The 27,168-nt window shown below is 44.6% G+C and overlaps 1 protein-coding gene across 1 annotated transcript in view; it reads left to right on the forward strand.

Annotated features, from left to right (window-relative positions):
• Positions 1–18,073, forward strand: part of LOC137430254 (beta-1,4 N-acetylgalactosaminyltransferase 1-like) — a 124,639-nt gene extending 106,566 nt beyond the window's left edge. Inside the window, exons 9-10 of the mRNA XM_078780459.1 lie at positions 13,982–14,204; positions 16,501–18,073. Of these exons, the coding sequence (XP_078636585.1) occupies positions 13,982–14,204; positions 16,501–16,700 (423 nt within the window). The 3' untranslated portion in view covers positions 16,701–18,073. The remainder of the gene's footprint in view (positions 1–13,981; positions 14,205–16,500) is intronic.
• Positions 18,074–27,168: the final 9,095 nt, after the last annotated feature.

Raw genomic sequence — 27,168 nt, forward strand, 5'->3', positions numbered from 1 at the left:
CAAATTGATGATCAGAGATCAAGCCATTGGAGAAGAGGAAAGATTTCATATCCGAAGCAATGATGGATTCCATGACTTTGCTGATAATTGGGAGAAGGCTAATTGGTCTGTAGTTGCTAGGATCTGCTTTTGCACCTTTTTTGTGCAAATCGGTGATGTTGGCTGATTTCCAAGCAGATGGCAGTTGACCTTGAGCAAAAGAGAGGGTGAAGAGAACAGAGAGAGGGAGTGAAAGAGCGGAAGAACAGGATTTTAGGACCCGTGGGCTGATGCCGTCAGGTCCAGTTGCAGAATGAGAGTCGAGGGTTGACAGAAACTTTTCCACCTTGTCAGGAGGAAAGGACACGGAGTCCAGGAGCAGCTGGGTACGACTGGGTATGGTGGATACAGAGAGGGATGCGTTTGGGACACAAGATTTAGAGGCAAACACAGAGTTGAGGCATTCAGCTTTTTCACGTGCTGAGTCAGCTGTGTAGCCGTTTGAGGTAAGGGAGGGGATGGAGGGGGAACAAACACCAGAAACAGAATTGACCAGACGCCACCAGGATTTGGAAGAGGGAGACAGATAAGAGAGTTCGGTCTTGAGAACGGAGAGATATTGTTTCCTGGCTCTCCTGAGGGTGGACACACACTTGTTTCGGGCTTTGTGAAAGGAAATGAGATTTCCTTCCGTTGGATTTGCTTTCCAGGAGACGAAGGCAAGTTGTTCTTGGCAACAGCCTCACCACAAGATTCCGTGTACCATGGACGGGAGGAAGGGTATGACAGCTGAAGATGAGATGGGATAAATCTGTGCATGAGAGAGAGCAATTTACTTTGGAAGAATTCCCAGGATGAGTTGACGTCAGAGGTGGTAGAGATGGGAGACCAGTCCAGATGATTGATGGCTGCTTGAAGACCGTGCCAGTTGGCCTGAGTGAAATGCCAGACTCGTCGATGCTGAGCAGGCTCCCTGAGAATGGTCAGAGAGATGTCCACTTTAACAAGCACATGATCAGATGATCCGATTGGAGCAGAAGAAGAGCAGCAGACATTTTCAGGGAAGTTAGTCATAACCAAGTCCAGAAGAGAAGATGCTCCATTGACTGAGATCCGGGTCGGGAAATTGACAAATTGTGTCAGACCCAGTGAGTCGCAGAAGTCCTTTGCTGAGGAGGCATGGCTGGTGAGAGAGGTACCCACACCCAGCCAACTGGCATGGTGACAATTGAAATCACCACATATGAGGAAGAGAGAGTTGGGATGAGTAGATAGAAGTTGGTCCATATTATCAGACAGCGAGATGTAGATGGAGTCATCACTGTTTGGTGGACGGTACAACACACATATGAACAAGAGGTGGGAGCGAAGGGGAAGCCGTAGCCATAGGTATTCCTGGGGGTGACGTGGAGAGAGTGCAGTGCAGGGCGAGTGAGGAAGAGAGTTTTTGATAAAGATAGCAACCCCACCTCCAGGACGAGGCTCAGGACTATCATACCGGAGGAGGGAGTAACCCGGGAGAGATACTAAGGAATCAGAGACATCATGAAGGAGGAAAGTTTCTGTTAAGCAGATCACGTCTGGTTTGACAGAAGCAACCTGTATGGAGAGATCAGTTAAGTTTGAACGAAGGCCCCGGATGTTTGAGGTCCATACCGTTCATGAAGAGGAAGGGGGAGCATCGGATACAGAACAGGGGGGAGGAGGGGTAGGGTAATATGTGGAAGAGGTGGAAGAGGTAGGGAGAGCTGTTGAAGGTGTGTCTTGATGGTGATTGTGTGAGGCACAATGAGTTGTTATTTGAGGAGGGGGAAGAGCGAGGCAGAAGGTTGGGGGAGATGGAGGTGAGAGTTGGAAGGGGGAAGAAGCGGGGAAGACGCTTTGAGGAGGGGGAGTGAGAGGGGGGAAATTGAGAAGAAATGAGGGTGGGGAGATTTGAAGGGGAGGGGCGAGGGGGAAGTTTAGGAGGGAAGGGACAAGAGGATGGATTTGAAAGGGATGGGATATGGGGGAGATTTGGAGGGGAGGGGTGAGGGAGGAGTCTAGGAGGGGAGGGGCGAGGGTGAGTCTTGGAGGGGAGGGGTGAGGGGGTAGTTTAGGAGGGAGGGGGCAAGGGGGGAGATTTGAAAGGGATGGGTGATGGGGAGGATTAGGAGGGGAGGGGAAAGGGGGAAGATTTGAAAGTGATGGGTGATGGGGAAGATTTGGAGGGGAGGGGTGATGGGGAAGATTTGGAGGGGAGGGGTTATGGGGAAGATTTGGAGGGGAGGGGTGAGATTGGATTTTAGAAAGTGTACGATTAATGGGAAATGAACATTTATTGCAAAATGAGTTTCTTGTGACCTTCGAGTTAAAAATACGTTTGAGGATGCTGAATGGAGGATGGAGTGCAGGAGAGTTTAGGGAATGTAGAAAAAAGGCACTGTAAGAGATGGAATTTTTTTTTGGGATGAATAGATTTGGTGAGCAAGTCGAAGGCAGCCTTTTAAAGAAGAAGAAGAAAAAGGTGTTATAATATACAACAGAATACAGAACTTGAGGGGAAAGTGTAAACATTGTGAGGTTACTAACAGTGAAAACTATCTGGGGAAATGGGGGAGAAACATGTGGTCGAAGAACGAACGAATGAATAAACGAATGAGAACAAAGATTAAGAACAGAGAAGGAAATGTTTGTTTTTTTTGTTTGTTTTTTTTTAGTTGAGATTTTAAACGAGGAAGTAGGCTATGGGGTGAAAAGACTGGGAAAAGCAGAGAACGAAAGTTATTGGAGCACAAACGATGGACCGCTGAGAAAAACAAAGCCTCAAGGTAGTACACTGTACAAGGCCTCAAAAGACACGACACAAATTAACACGATTTTCTATACAGGTATGAAAGATTTGCACCGAAAATCTTCCTCGGGACACAATATACGTACACACACCATAAAATAAATACAGTTATTACGAAAATACAAATGGGAACAATTACTTAACTTCGATTTCGATGGAGAGCATGGAGAGCTGCGAATAAACGAAACCTCGCCGGCCATACCAGAGCTACTGGTCCATACTAGTAAAGCCTCTGCCAGTGCAGAAGGATAGGAAGAGAAAACGTGAGGACAATGAGCCAGACAATGTCTGTATCCATTACAATAGAGGGTGCAAAAGTGATAGGAGCAAGTCCCCATGAGATCGGGGGAATGACATGAAAAAAAAAACTACTGGATTGGAGGGGATTTCATAGATAATGTGATGTTTTTGACAGCATTAGTTGGGAAGATGGCACGCTCTTTCACAAGGTATACAAGTCCAAATTCGCAAGTAAACGGAAGCTTCAACAAACTTTAAGAAGGAAAGAAAGAAAAATAGCTGAGAAAAGGCAGAGAGACTCCAGCCAATGTGGACATGGCTCTTGAAGAGAATGTGGCAAGTTCTTCAACAACACTTTATGTCAGGTCAGTCTCTTGAATGCCACTGGTAACATGTAACCCAGTGCTACTTGCCACATGGTCGGGTAGTCGGCGACTAAACTGACTACCCTCACCAGCTTGCCAGTGGGGAGAGTGACTCTGAAACCCTGTAGGACTAAAAACAATACCTGTTAAAGGGCGATTGATATCCCTTCGGGAGCCAACGGCCATCCGGTAAGGAGATGGTGTCTCCTAAAAAAACATCCATATGGTTGGACGGTTTTTTTATGTAGTAGGTTGTAGACAGCAATCGCTCAGGGTAGTACTACCGTTCTGACTTAGGAGCATTAATTTGGTGCCTGGAATCATCTTACACTCACTGGAATCATCTCTTGCCCTTTTCTTACTCATTTTTCACTCCTCACTTTTATATTCTCTCTTTTACTTCTCTTTCCGCTTATTTCTTCAGAACGTCCAATTGAATATGAAAAAATGCGAAAAGTTATTAGCCCCCAGTTCCAGGCATTATTGGGTATGAAGAACCTCGGGTGACCTGCTTGTCTCTGTTGCCAACGTGGTGGGGGTGTGGGGGGGGGGTAGGAGGGAAGGGGAGGGATGATGTGTTCAGGCAATAGCAGTGTCAGTCCCTCACAAAACCCTTGCCTGTTGAATCAACGTGACTCTTTTTCAAATTCATTTCACCAACATTTGTGGTCTTTCTTCGAATCTTTCCTCAGTGGAACATCATCGAGCAAGTACCTCTCCTAATATGTTGCTTTTCTCAGAGAGCCAATTGTCACATGATGGTCTTGTTAACTCCTTTTACATTTCAAACTACAACCTCCACTCATGATTCCACTTCACAGGAGTATGTACTGTATCTACTCCAACATCAACACACCTACTGTCCACCCTGTGGACCTTGAATCTCCAAACTTTGTCGTCATCTGCCTTAGGATTTGTCGCTCCACCATCACTGTTTACCTCCACCACCGAAGGTGGGTATAGCATCCTAGCTAACAATACTAATGGCCACCCTACAACTCCCCCCTTCTCCACCACCCTCCCACCCCAACAATCCCCCATCAACTGCCACCCTAGCTAACAACTCACTGCCACCCTACAGCTCCCCCCTCCTCCACCACCCTCTCACCCCAACAATCCCCCATCAACTGCCATCCTAGGTAATAATACCCACAACCACCCTTCAACTCCTTCCCCTCCCCTCTACCACCCCACTCCCACAATCCCCCATGAACTGCCACCCTAGCTAGCAATACCCATGACCACCCCACAACTCCTCCCCCATTCCCCTCCACCATCTCCACCACAATCCCCCATCAACTGCCATCCTAGGTAATAATACCCACAACCACCCTTCAACTCCTTCCCCTCCCCTCTACTGCCCCACTCCCACAATCCCCCATGAACTGCCACCCTAGCTAGCAATACCCACGACCACCCGACAACTCCTCCCCCCCCCCTCCTCTCCACCATCTCCCCACAATCTCCCATCAACTGCCACCCGTCAACTCTTACCCCCCTCCCTTCCACCATCCCTCCACAATCCTCCATCAACCATCACCCCCACAATAGCTACCACCATCCCACACGGACATCCGGAGAAACTTGATCTTTAAATTGATTTTCATTTTGAAAAAGAGGAGATATAATATAATGCTTCTCCTGTTCCATGCATGTGTTTGGTTCCGTGTTTTGTGAAATAATATATTTGCTCTTGTGACTCGAGTGGGATTGAGTGAGATCTCGAGAGAGTACGCCACAGCACAGGCCTGACGAATAAGGCAGTTATCTTAAACACCCACACTTCCCCACAACCACTCCTTCCACTCCTCCCCACCACCCTACATACCCCCTCTAGCACTCCACCACGATCCCCAATCAACCATCATCCCCACATATCACTCCCTTCCCCGCCCCTCCACAATCCCCCATCAACCGTGTATCTGGGCGGTGTAGGTGTTGAGTCCATTCCACGTTGTTTCTATGAGGTTATGTTTTCACTCCTGTCTGTCTGTTTGTTACTTGTGAAAATCGAAGAATTTTCAAGTGTATTGGTTGGTCTAGTGCGTCATTCTGTCTGTCTGTTTGTCTGTCTGTCTGTATGTCAGTAGCCTACAGGTCGCAATTTTCAACCAATCTTCACGAAACTTTCTTCACTGTCAACATGGGCCAAAGGTCACCAACTTTGTCAAATTTCTAAAATCCTCAATTTTCATCCGATTGCCTTGAAATTTAAAGAGGATTTCCATATATGGTCACCGAATTCAACCACCAATTATATTTTAGGCCAGCATCGGCCAAAAGGTCAACATAGGCCGAATTTCTAAAATCCTCCATTTTATCTGATTAACTTGAAATTTGAATATGATTGTCATATCGGCTAACTGATGCCAACCACCCTCTATTTTTGAGGTAAACCTAGCCAAAAGGTCAACATAGGCCAAATTTATTAAATTGTTCATTTTCATCTGATTAACTTAAACTTTCAAGACGATTTGCATATCAGGTCACTGAATAAAACCACTAATTATTTTTGAGTTCAAAATGATGCTCTACTGAGTGCCATTCTACTTTGTTCTGTTTTGTCAAGTGTCGTTTTATGATTGATTTTTCATTTGTTTGTTTGTCTGTCTGTGAACAAGATATCTCAAAAAGTTGTGGACGGATTCGGACGAAATTTGGCAGGGAGGTAGCATATGTGACCAGGACGAAATATTTAAAGATTTTGGTGAAGATCCTGATTTTGATTTGGCTAGTAGAATTTTTGAAGTGATTCTTCACCATTTGGAGATAGGGCCAAAAACGATATATCACAGTACATCACAAAAAGGTGTGGACTGATTTGGACGAAACTTGGTGGAATGGTTGGGTGTTGCAACAAGGAAGAATTAATTCAATTTTGGTAAAGATCTGAATATGGATTCGTATACGAGTATTATTTAATTTTAAATAATTCTTCACCATGAGAGATAGGGCCAAAAGGGATTATATAACACTAGCAGAGGTACCCGGCTTTGCACGGGAGTGGGAGGAGGAGGGGAGGGGGAAGAGGAGGGGAGGGGAACGGGGGGGAGGGGGGAGGGGGAAGCGGGGAGGAGGAGGGGGAGGGGGAAGAGGAGGGGAGGGGAATGGGGGGGAGGGGGAAGGGGGGGGAGGGGGGAGGGGAAGGGGGGAGGGAAGGGTGCGGGGGTGCCCAGGGGAAGAAGGGCCCCTCCCCTCCCCCCTCCCCCCCCCTTTCCCCTCCCCCCCCCTCCCCTCCCCCTTCCCCCTCCCCCTCCCCCTTCCCCCTCCCCCTCCCCCCCTCCCATCCCCTTCCCCCTCGTTCCCCTCCCCTTCTCTTCCCCCTCCCCCTCCTCTCCCCCTTCACACCAGGGGGGTTGACTCAGCCTGTCATCCCACCGAGGTCGGAAGTCGGAACTCATTGTCGTCAAATAAATGTAGCCTGTATGTTTCACTCTTTGTCACATGCCGTTGGTCCCATGTCAATCGGATGAAGTTGAAAAATTAACGTTACGAAGGTTCTCTGGGACGTACTGATTCCGAATAATGAAGTTGAAAAATTAACGTTCCGAAATACGCTAATTACGCTAACAGAAGCGCTGGAGGGAGCACTGCGCTCCCTCCCTTAGATTCCCTCCCTCTTCTGCTAGCGCTAATTACGCGTAACACACTAATTTTAAAACCCGAAGTTTTTTTAATTTTAAGGTGTGCTGTAGTCAGAAGCGCTAGAAGCGCTGCGCTCCCTCCCTTCGAATCCCTCTCTCTTCTGCTAGTGCTAATAATACGCTAATTTTAAAACCCGAAATTTTTTAAATGTTTATGTCTCCGTGACATTCCTGGGACCATCCCGAGTCGAACAGTACTTTCCGCTCGCAAATCCGTCCACGGGTTCTCGAGATCTTAGAGATCGTAGATAGATCAGGATACAGACACAGAGGCCAACTCTACTTTATATATATAGATGATATTTATAAAAGTTGTGGACGAGTTATGAATAAACTTTCTGGACGAGTTGATTAGGTGACAAGAACAAGGTGATTAGATTTTGGTTCAGGTCCGAATCCAGGGCCCACATATCAGTGGGATACAAAACATAAACTGTTCAGCCTGGAGGAGGTATGCGCCCCACCGAGTGCCATTCTAGTTACCCTCACCAGAGAAGAGGGTATTGCATTTGCCGTTTGTTACTTGCAAAATCGAAGATTTTTCAAGTATATTGGTCGGTTACGTTTGTGGTTCTGTCTGTCTGTCTGTCTGTCTGTTTGTCTGTTTGTTTGTCACCGGCCTACAGGTCACAATTCGAAACCGATCGTCACGAAACTTCATCAGGTTGTATGGGTCGTCCCAATTGAGAAGCCTATTGTTTTTGGGGTCAAAAGGTCAAAAGGTCAACATAGGCCAAATGTCACCAACTTTGCCAAATTCTAAAATCCTCAATTTTCATCCGATTGACTTGAAATTTGAAGAGGACTTGCACATCTGGTCTCTGAATTCAACCACCAAGTATGTTTGAGGTCAACATAGGCCAAAAGGTCAACATAGGCCAAATTTCTAAAATGCTCAATTTTCATCCGATTGACTTGAAATTTGAAGATGACTTGCATATCTGGTCACTGAATTCAATCACACATTATATTTTAGGTGAACATCGGACAAAAGGTCAACATAGGCCGAATTTCTAAAATCACCAATTTTCATTTGATTGACTTGAAATTCTAAGAGGATTTACAAATATGGTCACTGATTTCAATCACCAACTATTTTTGAGGTCAACATAGGCCAAAAGGTCAACATAGGCCAAGTTTTTAAAATCCTCAATTTTCATCCGATTGACTTGAAAATTGAACAGCATTTGCACATTGAGTCACTAAATAGGGAAACTAAACATTTTTGAGGTCAAAAGGTCAAAGGTCAACTCAAGGTCAACCTTACAAAATCATCATTTTTCATCTGAAAAATCATCACTTTTCTTCCTGTTGACCCGAGCTTTGATCATGATTGTCAATTTTAATCTTGATGACATGGACAATTTGCTGTCAATGGCAATTTTTTTTTCTTGGGGGTGGGGTGGATTTTGCAAGTATCGTGCTCTGCATGACGTCTTCTTGTTTGTCTGTTTGTCTGTTTGTCTGTCTGTCTGTCTGTTTGTCTGCACAGAATAAATATGATTTTCTCTGCAAACGTTGGTCCAATTGACAGGAAATTTTCACCATAGGTGCAACTCCACCTGTAGAATTTTTTAAATGATAATTATGACGTCGTAGGTCACGTGGTTCTGCCGCCATCTTGGAAAAATCGAAAAAATTTGCACCTCTATATCTTGGAAAGCGCTGAATAGAAAAAATTGAGACATGGCTCATTGTAAAGAACTCTCCATGGGGAATAAAATATGTTAATGATGATGTCATAGGTTCCTCCATTATGATGTTATAATTCGACAAGTACAAAACTTCATCCTATCAAGATGAAATTTCTTTCGCATCATGTAGGCATAAACTGATGGAGAAAAAAAAGAATGATGACGTCATCGGTCACGTGGTTCGGCCGCCATCTTGGAAAAACCGCAAAACTTTGCACCTCTATATCTCCGAAAGTGCTGCAGAGGAAAAATTGAGACATGGCTCATTGTAAAGAACTCTCCATGGGGAATAAAATATGTTAATGATGATGTCGTAGGTGCCTCCATTATGACGTCATAATTCGATAAGTACAAAACTTCATCCGATTAAGATGAAATTTATTGAGCATAATCTAGGAATAAATTAGTCTAGAAAAAAAATAATGATGACGTCATTGGTTACGTGGTTTGGCCGCCATATTTGTTTCAACACAAAAGCCTTAAAAACCACTGAAAATACATCCAGGCGAGGGTTTGCAATCTCTGATTGCTCTTTTTCTTATTTTCTCTGTTTCACTTACTGCTCCCCCAATTCTACAACTTTATAGCTTTCTTTGACTTTTTTGACTTTGCCATGAGCAACCGAACACCCTCAAGCAGAATTACTCTATTTAGGAGACTTCAATGTACACACGACAGGGAGTGTTTGAAATCTTCCCGCACGGATGTTTGGGGAGTTGAAGCTCTTACATTTTCGATTCTCAGTGATTTGGAACAAATTATCACTCAACCTACCCATATCCCAGATCGTCGTGACCACTCTGCCAATACTTTGGATTTGTTCTTCACCTCCAATCCTTTGCGTTACAGCTACACAATTTCACCTCCAATTGGTTCTTCTGATCACAATCTTGTGACCATCATTTTACTTACCACCACTCCTCTCCAACTGCTCTGACTAAAGGCCAGTATTGGCAGTTCATTAGCGTTAATTGAACTGGTTTACAAAACTTATTTTCTGATTTGCCCTGGAAAGACTACTGCCTCTCCTCTGGCGATGCCTCTATCTCCACTGAACGTATAGCTGAAGTTATTGTTGCAGGAATGGAGGCTTATATCCCCTTCCCTTTCAAGTCTATCTCTCCTACAAACTATTGGTTCAATAATTCCTGCTCTGCAGCCATTCGTACAAGAGATGTGGCATATCGGACATGGGAAAAGTCGTCTTCCTCCGACTCCCATTCAGCTTCCACATCTACCAGAAGTCATTGCAGATATGTTATTTGTGAGGCAAAGCATTCCTTTATCCAAAAGAAATGTGACAACCTCTCATCCTCTTCCACTAATATATCTTTCTGGTCCTTTGCTAAAAGTATCTCCAACAACTTCTATTGCTCTACCTTTCCTTCGCTGTTCCATTTCAATGATACTGTTAATGTTTCTCCGTCTGATAAAGCAACTCTTTTCGGTTCTCTTTTTTCCTCTAATTCCGCACTGGATGACTCGAACATTCCATCTCCCTCTGATGCACCCTTTACCAATCCTATGCCCTTCCCTACCAATCTCTTTTCATGCAGTCAAAAAATACTTCTTTCTCTGGACTTAGGAAACACATACGGATAAGATGGCATTTCTCCTCGTGTCTTGAAGGAGTTTGCTTCAGAACCTGCTCCCGTGCTTGCTCATTTGTTTAAAAAGCCAAACTTTTCCTATTTCCTGGACACATGCCTTTGTACAGCCTATTGTCGTGATCGTTCAAGAACGTGATACGTTCAGAAGAAGAATAGTAATAAATTTCAGAAGAAGTGTAATAAAGTTCAGAAGAAGGGTGATAAAGTTCACCATTCAGAAGTGATCGTTCAAACCCAAACTAAGACTAAGCTTTTGCTGGACTAAGCATTCTCGAGACTAAGTTTTCTCTCGACTAAGCTTTCTCGAGACTAAGCTTTCTCCAGACTAAGCTTTCTCTAAACTAAGCTTTCTCTAGACTAAGCTTTCTCAAGACTAAGCTTTTGCTCGATGAAGCTTTCTCTAGACTAAGCTTTCTCTCGATGAAGCCTTTGCTGGACTAAGCTTTCTCTAGACTAAGCTTCCTCTAGACTGAGCTTTCTCTCGACTAAGCTTTCTCTATACTAAGCTTTTGCTGGACTAAGCTTTCTCCAGAATAAGCTTTCTCGAGACGAGGCTTTCTCTCGACAATGCTTTCTCTCGACTAAGCTTTCTCGAGACGAAGCTTTCTCTTGACTAAGCTTTCTCTCAACTAAGCTTTCTCTTGACTAAGCTTTCTCTAGGCTAAGCTTTCTCTAGACTCAGCTTTTGCTTGACGAAGCTTTCTCTGGACTAAGCTTTCTCTAGACTAAGCTTTCTCTAGATTAAGTTTTTGCTGGACTAACCTTTCTCTTGACTAAGCTTTCTCTAGAGTCTAGACTACGCTTTCTCTAGACTAAGCTTTCCATTGACGAAGCTTTCTCTCGACTAAGCATTCAATTGACTAAGCTTTCTCTCCACTAAGCTTTCTCTCGACTAAGCTTTCTCTCGACTAAGCTTTATCTCGAATAAGCTTTCTCTCGACTAAGCTTTCTCTCGACTAAGCTTTCTTTCGACTAAGCTCACTAGACCAAGCTTTGCCTAGACTAAGCTTTCTCTTGACTAAGCTTTTGCCAGACTAAGCTTTCTCTAGAATAAGCTTTTGCTGGACTAAGCTTTCTCGAGACTAAGCTTTCTCCAGAATAAGCTTTCTCGAGACTCGGCTTTCTCTCGACCATGCTTTCTCTCGACAAAGCTTTCTCTCGACTAAGCTTTCTCAAGACTAAGCTTTCTTTCGACAAAGCTTTCTCTAGAATAAGCGTTCTCTCGACTAAGCTTTCTCTCGACTAAGCTTTCCATTGACTAAGCTTTCTCTCCACTAAGCTTTCTCTTGACTAAGCTTTCTCTCGACTTAGCTTTCTCTAGAATAAGCTTTCTCTCGACTAAGCTTTCTCTCGACTAAGCTTTCTCTCGACTAAGCTTTCTCTCGACTAAGCTTTCTTTCGACTAAGCTCACTAGACCAAGCTTTGTCTAGACTAAGCTTTTTCTCGACAAAGCGTTCGCTAGACTAAGCTTTTGTCAGACTAAACTTTCTCTAGAATAAGCTTTTGCTGGACTAAGCTTTCTCTAGACTAAGCTTTCTCCAGACTAAACTTTTTTTTCCAGAATAAGCTTTCTCCACAATAAGCTTTCTCGAGACTAGGCTTTCTCTCGGCCATGCTTTCTCTCGACTAAGCTTTCTCTCGACTAAGCTTTATTGAGACTAAGCTTTCTCTTGACTAAGCTTTCTTTCGACTAAGCTTTCTCTAGAATAAGCTTTCTCTAGAATAAGCTTTATCTCGACTAAGCTTTCACTTGACTAAGCTTTCTCTAGAATAAGCTTTCTCTCGACTAAGCTTTCTCCAGAATAAGGTTTCTCGAGACTAGGCTTTCTCTCGACTATGCTTTCTCTCGACTAAGCTTTCTCTCGACTAGGCTTTCTCTTGACTAAGCTTTCTCTCGACTAAGCTTTCTCTCGACTAAGCTTTTGCTAGACTAAGCTTTCAATCGACTAAGCTTTTTCTGGACAAAGTATTCTCTGGAGTCTCGACTAAGCATTCTCGAGACGAAGCTTTTGCTGGACTAAACTTTCTCTGGACTAAGTTTTTGCAAGACTAAGCTTTCGCTGATGCTTCATGAATTAACAAGAAGCCCTGAGGTTATTGACTTGCTGAAGAAGTTTGTGTTTGGTATTCGCTACTGTGACGTCCTTCACCTATATGACATGTGGCCTAAACTCGAGATTAACAGGAATGCCATCTGCCCATAAAATCTCACTGAAGGTTTTTCAGGAACTGGTATTCTTAATCTTTGCAATGATGACTTCAGGATGACACGCTTACAGCTGCAAATACATCTGATTATATTTTGACATTTTGCTTATTCAACCAAAGGATATTGAAAATGAAATATCTGTTGAGAATCATCCCACATTTAAATCTGCACATCGCCTAAACATGGAAATTCTCAGCACAGAGCAACACAAAATTGCACCATACAAAACATTCAAACTCAGAACACCAGCTAAGTATGACACACTAGTGGCACCATATTTAAAAAAAAATAGGAGCAATGCCCCTGGGTGATCGACTCAGCTTTCGATCAAAAACGATCACCTGGTAGAACAAAGCAGTATACCACACTGACTTAATTGATTAAAAAAGGTATCACAGTATTTAAACCAATTTCAATGGACTATGAGACAGGGCAGAATATATAATCATATTAACATAATCATAAGACTTTAACCCCATAAAAAATATATTTTGGTGGGAGGGAGGAACCCAACCCCTCACCCATCCCCCGCAGATGTCCTTAAACCACAATTGTTATATTGCCGTCAACAAACTTGCGTATGTCATGGATGATGAAGGTTGTGGTCACGTTTCATCAGAATTGCATGTGCAGTTTGAGAAGAAAGCAAATGCGTATTTTAGAGGTTAAAACCTGGGCCCATGTTGACCACCGGTAGACCCCGTTTGATACCAGATTTATTAAATGCAGTGAACAAACTTGAGTTTCAACATCGGAAATATCATTTTAGCCAAGAATGGTCACAATCCCATCAGCAGTTTCAGAGAAGTTGCAAGTGTTTTCGGACTGACAACGCACCATCAGATAAGCTTCCCGGAACGACATTCCAGCTGAGCGAACAATGAGCCGAATAAAGTTGAAAAAATAAATGACGAGCAGAGCTCCTGCACCCCACACCTGAAAAGGTATTTTCACCATTTTGGGTTTTGGGTGCTTACGTTGATTATAAATATTATTTGATGGTACAAATGTATTCCTTAACATCCATTAATGATAAAATACACGAAATAACGTTTTTCTGATGCCACATATGGTCTGGCAGAGCTTCAGACCGACTCAGACGAACATTACATCTTTTGATTATTATATAAGGCCTTGTGATCTTGTTCCTCCTTAGGTCATGGGTTCTATAGCTGCACTGTAACAGCTCAAAGCGTGCTACCATGAACAACTACCCCGTTATGGACCTCAATTGATGCTGCTGTGGGACTCCTACAACAGGATGTTTTGGCATCTGTTGCATATAACTTGAAAATAACTTGTAGCCAAGACCTATGCCAATACACTGTGGCATCTGGATAAACACATTGATGAAATATTCCGCTGTCATGTTTGGACTAACTTGTATTGATCTGTGGTACCTGCAGGTTGGCGGATCAGTTACAGGCAATACTTTCCGACGCAAATTGAAAGTATCACCAGAAATAGAAGATGGCTTCTGTGTGAAACGACTGCAAGGTTACTACCATGATCTTCAAGGATTCCCTGGCTGCGTTATCACCGATGTTGTAGTCAACTTCTTCATGGCCAAGACAGACCGTGTCCGTGCTGTCGGCTTTGATCCACAGCTCAGCCGAATCGCACACACAGGTACAATGCTATCAACTGTCTACCTGGTTTAAGGGTGATAATGTATACACCATGGGAGTTGCGGATCCGGGAGAAGAGGAAGGTGTTGGTAAATTTGCTTGAGGAACGAAGTCGGAGTTTCTCTACATGGTCCTCATGCCTTTGGCATGTACCAGAGACAATCCCTTGTTTCTCCACATGTTGTATTATATTGTCCCAATCCCTTGTTTCTCCACATGTTGTATTATATTGTCCGAATCCCTTGTTTCTCCACATGTTGTATAATATTGTCGGCACGTATCCGAGCTGATCCCTTTTTTCACCGCGGGGCACCCAACCAACTAGCGGGAGGACCGATCGTGAGAGTCGAGGAGCATATTTGCACGAGTGTGCTGAGGGTTCAACTGATTAGCTTTTGAACTGAGTGATTCTTGTGAAAAGCATTTACTTGTTGTAAGCTGAATAGGCACGATTTTAATGTATTAACGAGAGCGTGGAAAAAAGGAAGGGGAGTGTGAGGGTTGGGAGGAGGAAGAAAATATGGAGGGAGTGGGGTGGGGTTGGGGGAGGGGAGAAAGAGAAGAGGGAGTGAGTGTGGTGGACTGAAACCCCACACCTGAAACTGAAACCCCACAGGGATGAGTGCCTCGAGGGTGGTGGAGAGGAGTTGGATGTGGAAGGAGAGGAGCAGGCAGGGGGAGGAGTGGAGGTAGTGTAGAAAGAGCGGTGCGGGTGTGTGCACACTCATATGATGATGATAACAGTCTAGGTTAGTGTCTGATTATGATAACAGGCTTAATTAGTAGGTCCAGCAGTCAGCCTGGGCAGTGCTGCTGGTTGATGACCAGAGTGTCCCAATCTCATCAGGATGGTACTGGTGCTGTCAGGAGGGCAGCGGTTCAGAGGCGAGGTCCGGCTAGGTAGTGCCTTCAGAAAGTATTCACATCCCTTCACTTTTTTCACATTATGTTGTGTTACAGCCTGAATTTAAAATGGATGAAATTCAGAATTTTTTGGTCACTGATGTACACATAATACCGCATAATGTTCAAACTGATATATTTTTTTAGAAATTCGCACATCTGGATTTGGGGAGTTTCTCCCATTCTTTCTTGCAGATTTGCTTAAGCTCGGTCAAGTTGGATTGAGATCGTCTGTGAACAGCAATCACGTCTTTGCTGTTCACAGACGTCTTTCACGTCTTTCCACGGATTGTCAATGGAATTCAAGTCTGAGCTTTACCTGGGCCACACACTGCCTGGGCCACACTTTCACATTCTTGTTCTGAAGCCATTCCAGTGTTGCTTTGGCGATATGATTGGAGTCATTGTCCTGTTGGAACGTAAATCGTTGCCATTTCGCTTCGCGGTAGGGGTGGTATTAGATGGCTGGTGAGCCGTGCTCGGTGTCCGCCACACAAAGCGCTTTGCATTCAGGCCAAAGAGTTCAATTTTCGTCCCTTCAGACCACCGCATCTTTTGTCTTATGCATTCATTCAGATTCTCTCACTTGCCTTTTTGTAAACTCCAGGCATGCTGTCATGTGCCTTTTTCTCAGGAGTGATTTCCGTCTGACAACTCTCTCATAAACCTGAGATTTGTGAATTGCTGCAGAGACTGTTGTCCTTCGGGGAGGTTCTCCCATCTCAACCAAGGAATCTCTGTAGTTCTGTCAGAATGGTCATTGGGTTCTTGACTTGTTTACTTTTAGAATTTTTTGGTCAAAATGAGCTTTTAAAATAAACTTATTTATTTTTCTTTGTTAGAATTTCTCTCGCAGCATGCCTGGTTTGGTAACCAACTGAGTTGGGCTCTGAGTTATTGAAATTGCTGGAACCTACATTTTGTACCCCTGTCATTCAAATGATCTCTTCTTGCATTGAACGAGAGCAGCTTCATCCATAATTCATTGAATACTAGGGGCGGGGGAAAGGTTACCCAACACTGCTTTCGGGAGGAGTTGGATGTTTGAAAGCTTTAGAGTTATTGGCCTTATAGTTGTAACATTTTGCCTGTGAGCCGGTGGAAGCACTGCTTGACCGCACGTCCCAATATACACTTTATAGTGGTCGATGGTGGTCTCAAAATGGCCTTCAAGGCCAACATTCAGTAGCATAAGGCCTCTAGGTGCTAAGCGCAGATTCTGAAGTATCTACACCCACAACCTGGGGGCCTCGAGGTGCTAATGATTCGGCCATGATACAATCACAAACAAATGCAGAAATATTTGAAATTATTTCTAAGATGTGTAAAAGTCCCTCCACAATTGTTATATTGTGCACTAATTGCATGCATTTTGTTTTGCGTGGCTGCTGCAGAATTCTTCATCGATGGGCTTGGTGAACTGCAAGTTGCTTCCTGCGACTATGTGAAAATAGGACATGAAAGTCAACTAAAAAATCCCTCAATGCAAAGGAGGTACAATTCCTTCCGACAAGTTCTCAACAATATTGGTTTCAAAACTCAAGCCCTAAAAAATTTGGCATTTAAGAACAGATTGACATGTATGCTTTGGTGAATATTCAAGAATGAGTTACAATGAACATCTATCATCACCAAAACTCTTATAATTATGCTTTACTATTATACCTATCTTATTAAATTTCAAAGTGACAATGAACCATGTGTCCAAACACTGACATGAATTCGGGCCCAAAATTAATTTTGGTTAGTACATTCAAAATGAGAGTAGGAATGAAATGGATACCTCAAACATCATCATACTCAGGAGCTTACAGTAAGAATTTGCCTGGGAAAACACCTGTTCACACAATCCCAAGAATGATGATATGCTCATGGTGTAAGAATTGTCCGCTGCATGTATGTATCTATGCGTGAACACCAAATTTGAGTTACCGCTCCATTTTGCAATTAGACCACAAACAATCATAAGACACACAACTTTAATTTCAAACACATATCAAAGTGTATTCGACTTCACAAGCTCAATATTTGGTGCATGAAATATCTACATATTGCTGCTACAAGCCCAGAGGCTTTCCTCTACTCTATTTCGGCCCGATAGACCAACTTGTGAACTAATCACAGGGACTGCCAACTGGTTATGTTTCCAAAACACCAGATTTTCCGATTGGGTTCCAAGAAGTGCTTTAACATGGCTAACATGATCAAACTTTCCCTGCAGGACAAGTATCCATCACGAGAACAAAAATCGAGGTAATTGTAGCAAAGATAAGAATAAACACAAATCCAGGGTTTGTTGTTCTACTGAATGTAAAAACTCAAGCAAAGAATATGAATAAAAAATTTATTGTGGAATTGTATGGAGGCAAAGTGAAATGTCCAGTTCGGAATTCCAATTGTGTTTGTAAAGAAACACGACGGTTTGGCATGCCAAAGTCCCGAAGCAACCTACAGGTGATATGGTTCTTGGTTACTATGCACACATCACTGATGTAGATCGGCATCATTAAATAATCAGGGATTGAGTGATTTTATTCATGAATATTTGCAACTCAGGAATTTGCAATAAGCCTTATTACCTCTTGTATGTCAAAAGTCATTGCTTAAAGGTATTTCAGGGAAATGTATTTAATGGAAATGTAAAGTTGTTCGTATCTATGGGTTGTTCGTATGGAATGAATGTTTGGTAGTATTTTATCGCATTTTCTTTACTGTGATTTTAAAACCTATTTTAACAGGTGCATTGTCGCTTCAATTCAACTCGTGCTGTGTACTTTAGCACGGTATTTTTAATTGAATATCTGAAGATTCATGCTTTTGGATTTTATTAAATGCAAGGTGAATGGTATGAATAAAACTTAAAACACCTCCAAATACAGTGTAAGAGGGTTGTTGATGATGGGTTAGCAAATTAGTTTATCTTTCACAGCAATAAATATTCTGAAATAAAACTTGAACCATATAATTAATGACAACTCCATGAGTGCAGCACAACATACATTGATCTTCAAGACAAAATGACCAAGGAAAAGGTACAGTTGCTTCCTGAAAATATCAAGTTAAGCTATCTCGTGATCAGCAGTCAACATTCTGACCACTTGCAATGCAGAACCGTTTTCCATGTCCAATGTTTCAGTGAGAATAGAGTGCACTGGTCCAGTGTTGATATATACTCTCCTATGAGTCTAAACTATCCAACGCAGGGCCATGCAAGCAAGCAGATGTAACTAAAGGGGCATGCCATGAGGCCACGTGTTTGGTGCATTTGGTTTGTGCAGTTGGGAGTCAGTTTCTTTGAGTGCGTTGGCAGCATAGGACATCCGTGTAGTTGGCTGGGATTAATCTCCCCTTCCACCCGACACCTACCCCCAACCCCCAAAACCTCACTCCAGGTAGGTGTGAGCGAAAAGGAGTCCCCGGATCACAGACTTGTAATAGAGGAACAGGATGTCTTCCCTTATCTACTACTTAATTAAACAAAACCATTCCCTCGTGGCGGTACAAAGACAACTAAATTTGAACACACACACTTATACAAATGGTGGTTAAGCCCTTAAACTAGCTACCCCAAACGAAACATACATATCACCATTTGTCATATCAAAAAGCCACCCTTTCTTTCTTTCACACTGTATGGATATGCTTAGCGTCTAGCACTTCTCCTCCAATAGGGTAGTGGGGACAAATCTCCTCACACATGATGCATGTCAGGGACCATCCATAGGGACCATTTATAATTCATGCAATGGTTTAGTGTTTTTTCAGTATTTCAATTTAAATATACAAATTTAAGTTAAAATGGCAGTTCCAATGGCAACTATAACATCACTCGGTAGAGAGCACACCTCTGCCAGGCTGAACAGTTTACATTTTGTATCTCACTGACAGGTCGGATCTGGATCCATACCTGAATCAAAATCTAATGGGTTTGTTTGTTCTTGTCACTGAACCAACTCATCCACCTCGTTTTGTCACAGCTCATCCACATCTTTTTGAGATATCATGAGTAGGGACCAAAAGGAGGGACTGGCCCGTGATTTGGTATCATAGCCTAAAAACTCATAATAGCTCAACTCTTTTTGCTCGTTTCAGAATCATTCATTTTTCGTCTCCGATAGCAAATCATAGTCCAGTCCCTCCTTTTGGTCCCCACTCCACTACATGGGGCCGGCTTTACTCTTCAGAGTAGATTAATAAAAATTCCTATTTATATAGTATTATAGAATTTTCGAGTTCTGAGGAGATTACGGCTGGCTCAATAGCGCAGTGGGCTGTTGACGCATAATCAATGGAGGTCCGTGGTTGGAGCCCCGTGTTGTCAGAAGTTTTTCACACTTAGCCCCTCGCAGGAATTTGATTCCTGTTTATAAAAATTGAGTTAATCTTTAATGCACTTCTGCATACACACACATACATACGCATACATATACATATGCTCACATTTGGGGTCTGCGAGCAGGCACGTAAGACATCAGCCATTATGAAGCTCGCAGTGTTAAGTGTGGAAAAGTTCTGAGGAGATTACGGCTGGCTCAATAGCGCAGTGGACTGTTGACGCGTAATCAATGGAGGTCCGTGGTTGGAGCCCCGTGTTGAGTCAGAATTTTTTCACACTTAGCCCCTCGCAGGAATTTAATTCCTGTTTATAAAAATTGAGTTAATCTTCAATGAACTTCTGCATATATACATATGCATACATATACTTACGCTCACATTCGGGGTCTGCTCTGCAGGCATGTAAGACATCGGCCATTATAAAGCTCGCAGTGTTAAGTGTGGAAAAGTTCTGAGGAGATTACGGCTGGCTCAATTGTGCATTGGGCTGTTGACGCGTAATCAATGGAGGTCCGTGGTTCGAGCCCCGTGTTGTAAGAATTTTTGCACACTTAGCCCCTCACAGGAATTTGATTCCTGTTTATAAATATATATATATTAACATTTATATGCAGACTTGGCATTTAATATGGAATTTTTTTTTTCCTGACTTGGGTTTACTTTCTGAACTCGGTATATCAATCTGGTGAGTTTCTTTTACGCTTCGGAGATTTCTTTGTTAAAAGAACCATGTCACTGATTGTCTGTCGCAGCAAGAAGTCAATAACAGGATTATATCACAGGTGGCGTGACAAAATGTACGGACAGGTACATTTGACGATTGGTTTCACAATCGGGTATATAAGGGTTGTTGCGTTCTGTATTAGTGGAAAACAACTGCTGCACGTCTATAAAAGTTATTGCCGCTTCCCCTGGAGATGGTCCGTCAACTCGACAATGCTGTTTGTCATTTAGTGGCGGCTTTACGAAATTCCGGCATGAAACAGCATGCTATTGCTCGGCAGTATGGCATCACTCAAGGTCAGGTGTCAAAGATCCTGAAACGAAATGCTCAGAGGGGTGTCCCTACTCCAATACCGAAGTCAGGACGTCCCTGCAGAACCACAAGGAGGGATGATCACCAACAACAACAACACAACATGCATTTTAATGCTATGTTCCCTGCTAGAGCGGGGGTTAGCCTTGCGGTCCCCATGACAATCTTCTCCATTTTGCCCTATTTTCTGCATCTCTCCTTGTTAACCCCCTTGCCCGCATTTCTTCTTCCACCATCTTTTGCCAAGTCTTTCTCGGTCTTCCCCCGTCCTCTACTTCCTTCTACATTAACTTCCATCACTCTTCTCAACCAGTCACTTTCATCCTTCCTCAATACATGACCAAACCATCTCAACCTGTTCCTCTTCACAGCATCAATCACAGGCAATATTCCCATCATCTTTCGCAATTCATCATTTGTCTTCCTCTCTCTCAACGATACTCCGCACATCCATCGAACCATTCGCATTTCCACCCTTTCCAGCCTTCGTTGCTGCTCTACGTTCATTACCCATGTCTCGCTCCCATAAATCATAACACTTCTCACACATGCAGCATACACCTTTCCCTTCAGCTTCAGCGACACTCTCCTCCTCATCAGCACGCCACTCAGTTCCCGAAACTTCTTCCATGCACATCTCACTCGAGCAACCGTTGCCGAGTCTGATCCACCTTCTCCATTCAGCATGTCTCCGAGGTAGCAAAATGTTTTCACACCTTCCAGCTTCACGCCGTCTCCAAGATCCAACTCAACATTTCCTCCATCTGCAGCTCCCTCTGTGCACACCTTACATTTGAATGTAGCTGCCACACTGGTTAATGACCCTCTCAGACCACTACATTTTTGATGAACCCACTCAGCACACATTGTACATTGAATGGAGTTCACTCCGACACCCTTCCTACACACAGCACACGGCCACTTCCCAGTTCTTTCCACCTCACCACATGCTTTACCACTTGCCATCACCTTTGTCTTTCCGATATTCACCTTCAGACCTTTTGTCTCCTTACATTCCTTCCACTTGTTCATCTTTTCCTTCAGTCCATCCATACTTTCCGCAATCAACACCAGATCATCTGCATACAACAACTCCCACGGTAAACCCTCCTTTACGGTCTGAGCCAGCACCTCCATCACAGCTACAAATAGTAGTCGACTTAGTACCGACCCCTGATGCACTCCCACCTTCACCTCAAACTCACCACTGTTCCCGTCCTTCGTCCTTACAGCTGTGCGTGCTCTTTTGTACATTGCCATCACTACTCTGATCAACCATTCCTCCACTCCTAACTTCCTCAATGCCCATGTCAATACTTTGCGTGGAACCCTATCGAATGCTTTCTCCAGATCAACAAACCCAAAAAACAACTTCTTCCTCTTATTCATGTACTTCTCCTGCAACTGCCTCACAATGAAAAGCGCATCTGTCGTTCCTCTTCCTGGCATAAATCCAAACTGCATTTCGTCGATCTTCACTTTCTTCCTTATCCTACTCTCCAACACCCTTTCCAATACCTTCATTCCATGCTCCAATAACTTTATCGCTCGGTACGAGCCACACTCCAGAGGGTCACCTTTCCCCTTGTATAGAGGGAAGAGGGTACTCAGTTCCCAATCCACTGGAATTCGGCCTTCTTTCACCACCAAATTACAGATCTCTGTCATTCTCTTCACACCCCAACTTCCTGCTGCCTTCAACATATCTCCCACAACTCCCGTCGGCCCTCCCGCTTTTCCACTCTTCATTGCTTTTATCGCTTCCTCAACTTCCTTCTCAGTTATCTTCTCTGCCGGTCCTAAAACTGGGTTACTCTCTATGTTGCCATCCCATTCATTCTCTGTATTCAACAGCATTTCCATATATCTTTTCCATCTTCCTTTAATTCCATCTGGGTCGACAACGATTTGTCCCACTTCATCCTTCAAGCAACTCACCCCCATTACATCACACCTCTCTTTCGCTATCTGCTTTGCAATCCTGAATACTGCTTTCTGACCCTCTTCCGAATCCAAGCGTTCTCCGAACATTTTCCTACACGCCTCCTGCGCCTTTGCTACCTCTTTCTTTGCAGCCTTCCTGGCTGCCTTATAACTTTCATGCTCTGCTGTTTCTGCTCCCGTACCCTTCGCCTTCTGCCACTCTTTGAACTTCTTCCTCTTCTCGTCAATCCTCTTTCCAACCTCAACATCCCACCACCATGTTTCCGAGTGCCTCGGTGGTCCTTTTGTCCATCCACATACCTCACCAACGGCTCCCAACAGACTAGCTTTCATTGACATCCAACCACTTTCAAGCTCAACCACATCATCCTCTACCCTACTCAGCCTCTCTTTTAATGCCTCCCTTACTGTCACCTCTTTCAACCTCCACACCTTCATTCTCGGTTGGTACTTCACCCGCCGAGCTCTCCTCGCACCTTTCACCCTTATGTCGCAGACAACCAAGTGGTGCTGTGAAACAGCCTCCTCCCCCGGGATCACCTTTGTGTCCCGGAGGTGCCCCCTATCTCGCCGACGCACCATCAGGTAGTCAACGGTTGTCGTTGACCCACCTGACGTGTATGTAACAAGCTTATTATCCTCTTTCTGGAACTGAGTATTACAAATCAACAAATCAGCTCCATCAGCAAACTCCAAAATCCTTTCACCTTCTCCATTTCTAACACCATATCCGTAAACCCCATGAACTCCCTCAAAACCATCCATACTCCTTCCCACATGTCCATTCAGGTCTCCTCCCACCACAACAACTTCCTCATCTTTCACGTTTTCCATCAGCTTCTCTATCGCACACCAGAACTTGTCCTTCTCTTCATCGCTTCGACCAACCTGCGGAGCATATCCCGAGATGACGTTCACCAAGAGCTTTCCAATCATCATTTTCACCATCATCAACCTATCACTCACTCTAGTCACACTCACCACACTGTCTACAAACTCCTCAGAAAACAGGACACCAACACCATTCACGCCCTCCGGGCACCCTTGCCACACAAACTTGTATTTCTGTCCCTGCCTACCCTTCACCATTCTCACACCACTTCCCTTCCATCTCGTCTCTTGCACACAACATATGTCCACTCTTCTTCTGACCAATACTTCCACCACTTCTCCTGATCTCCCTGTCATTGTCCCCACATTCCATGTCCCAAACCTCAGAAACCGATCTCCACTTCGGGCTGCACCCTGCCCATATGTACTTGTGATTGTCATGGTTCTCTTTTTGAGGCAATGTTTTTATGGCCGGATGCCCTTCCTGACGCCAACCCTCTTAGTCGTCTCTTACGACACGCAGGGATACGGTGTACCTATTCTGACCAGGGTACACACTGGGAAACGTTTAAAACATGTAAATTCTGGGGGTGGGGGGGGGAGGCGTCAGCATCACGGCTGCGGTTTAAACATATTCCAACAATATCCAAACAGAACGATGAAAAAAAAAAACAATCCGGGAAAAGTCTCCAAGGATGATCACCAGCTGCACCGGTTAATCCGCAATGGCCGTACCAAGTCAGCTAATCGGCTTAGGGCTGAGTGGCAGCAACTGACAAATGTGCCTGTATCCAGAAGGCTAGTCAACCAACGACTGGTTCAACCAGGCTATCGTGCCAGGCGTCCCCTGAGAAAGCCACGTCTGACCAGACAACACCGCCAGCACCAATTGCAGTGGGCCAGAGGGCACCGTCAATGGCAGCCAGGACACTGGAATCACGTGATCTTCAGTGACAAGTCTAGATTTCTGGTCTATCGTCAATATGGCCGCGTCCGAGTGCGCAGACAAGTGTATGACAAGAGCTCACCGGTGGGCGTATCCTAAAAGCAGGCGGCTTAATACGCGAGCGGCCAATATAAGCGGACGCGTGGGACTACTTCAAGAGATGAGTGAGGGAGCCCGAATAATTAGAGTCGGAGAAGCGAGGAGTCCTTTGTGGTTGTTGCACGAACTGGTTGGGCGCGCGCTCCGTGGAAGATCCAGCTATTACGTATGCCGAAGCATTTCCTCCCCGCTATAAGTAAAGTCCTCTCGTGGCCAACGATACGTGGAGCTGCCTGCCGAGGTTTTCGCCACAGAGCTGGAGCGTGGATTGGGGCCGAAGCCTGGACGGCTTCCCATCGGCTGAACGCTACCTGGACCCTTCGCTTCCTACCATCCCTGCCATCCCATCCTCCCGTGTAAGTGTGTTTGTTCTGTCCTGGGTGTGTTAAGTAAGACTGTATAGTGCAAGCTTGCCCTGTGTCCTTTCATTTCCTCTTCTTGTATACTCTTGCCTTTCATTTCCTCTTCATTCTTGTGTATAATAAATCATCTTTGTTCTTTCTTTACCCCTTGGTTTCTTCTCATCTGATCACTTTCGTGTTTTCCCCAATTGAGTACCGGTGGCACGATTTGGCCAATCGCTCTGAATCGGGTTTGTCGATTGCTAACGGCTCAAATCGCGGATTGCTAAACCGCTCGGCAATTTCCATGTGTCCGTGGTTCGAGCGGAAATTATCTCCCTGTTTTGTGGAGAGATTGGCAAAGGTATTTGGGAGCCCACCTTGACCAATCACTCTGGCCAATCTCAACCCCGCAAAAGAGCGTTATAGTTTCCAGGGCTGGGGGCTCGCCCAGTGTAAAAGACAAGGGGATTAACTCCCCCTTGGTAAGGGGAGTGCCGACCCCTGGATCCACAACAATTGGTGTCCGGGAGTGGGATTTGAAGCCCGAACCAAATTTTAAAATCCATCTTGAAAAATTTGGTCAAAATTTTGAGCGGTCGAAATTTTTATTGAACATCCAAAGTAAATCGTGCCATGGATGATCAAGGCGATCGGATGCCGGTGGGGGAGAATGAGGGGATAGAAGAAGGGTTGGAGGCAACCCAGGACCCCAGGGAACAATTGGGAGTAATGGAGGAGGAGGTTGAAGAAGGTGGGGTAGAGGGGGTTGCAGGCACGCAAAATGGCGGCATCTCGCACGTGGTCTCAGGCGCACAAAATGGCGGCGCCTCGCACATGGCCGCAGCAGTCGAGCCCGCGGCTCCAATAGATATGAACCTGCTTATGGCACAAATCAGGGCGTGCATGACAGAATCGAAATGGGAAATGAACAAAATGGGGGAGCAATTGGGCAAGCAAATTGGCGGATTGAGAAATGAATTGGGAAGCCAAATTGGAGAGTTGAGGAATGAATTTGGAGGGGTAGAAAACAAATTAGGGGGCCAGTTGGAGGACGTGGGTGGCCAGATGGGAGAAATCAACGAGGGGCTAGCGAGGGGGCAAGCCCTGTATGTGACGAGGGAAGTTGAGAGGGAGGTTAACCGCAGGTTGGGCGAGGAGGTCGCATTTGTGCGCAACGAGGTAACGCGACTCGAGAAGCGCAGGTTGAGTGAGGGTGAGCAAAGCAAAGTCACGTGGACCGGGGTAGAGATCGCGACCCGGGTTATGTGGAAGCCGGCAACCGCTGAAGTAGGAAAAATTGTAAGCATGCCAGCGGTCGTCGGGCTTAATAAAGAGAAAGGATTAATGCAAATCGAACCAATAGTGGAAATTGGGGCGGAAGAGACGGACTTAGAAGAGCACTCGCGGAGGGAAGAGATGGGAATTGTACAAAGTTTGGATCCACATCATAATGCTGTACTCATTAACCCCAATGAAAGTTTGCAGGTGTTGTAGCGGGGTAGGAAGAAGAAGCGCCAAGGTGAGCCGGGTGATATATGGTGCGAAGAGGTTTTGCAGGAAGGTGTTCAGCGCAAAAAGAATTTTTGCGCGCTTGGGATCCCAGCGTACCGCAGGCGTTTGTGGGAGGTCCGTGGTGCGATGTGTGAGTGGAAATGGCACGCGTGTAAGGAAAAAGTGTGCGTTGAAGAGTGAGAGCGATACAGAGTGTGGAAGTAGGAGTGAGTGTGACCAGGAGTGTGAGTCGAATGAGGAGGGTGTGCGAGGAGGCACACCTGAGTTGGTTGTAGAGCGCATGATTGGGTGTGCAAAAGTCTCATCTTGGTCTAGTTATCTAGTCGGTTGAGGCCAATCATCATTTGGGGTCTGCAGCAATGGAGACCTGGTCATTTTCTGAGGTGCAAGTGAGCACTGGTACCCTTGATCTTGGTTTTACCTGCCAAATCGTCTCCTGTTGGAATACGGACATTGTCGTCTCCAGTGTCCCATGTCTCCACACTTAAAATACCGACATAATCATCCTTTGTTCTTTCCACCTTTTTTCTTCTATCTTTACTTTTCCGATCAGATCTCTGATGTGTCGCTTAATCATGAGAAGATTCTCTGTACCTTTCTATTTGGGGAGACATTAGAATTGGGTGGGGCAAATGTCACTTTCATTCCTACGTTCAAATGCATTTGCGCATGTATCTCCTCCAATGTATCCTGTATCCCCTTTAGTTTTAAGTTCTAGGTCCATTATCCTTTCCTGCTGTTCCCACTTCCTGGACTCAACATCCCAATGATGGAATTCCAGCCAGTCTACCGTTAGATTCTGTCTCTTCCTGGCTTCCAATTCTTGTCCTAATGTCTCCAATAGGCTTCGTTCAAATGTCCCGTTTCTTGGAAACTCCTTGGCATGTCCTTTTGTCCACAAATACCAGTTCTCAACATTTTGAATGGCCTCTATACCATAATGGTTGTACATATAATATGTACAATACCTTTTTGTGGAATATCTGGTTCACCTTTTCTACCCTTACAGGCCCTC

Source organism: Myxine glutinosa, chromosome 6 (assembly GCF_964187855.1).
Source record: "Myxine glutinosa chromosome 6, kmMyxGlut1.1, whole genome shotgun sequence".
NCBI lineage: Eukaryota > Metazoa > Chordata > Myxini > Myxiniformes > Myxinidae > Myxine > Myxine glutinosa.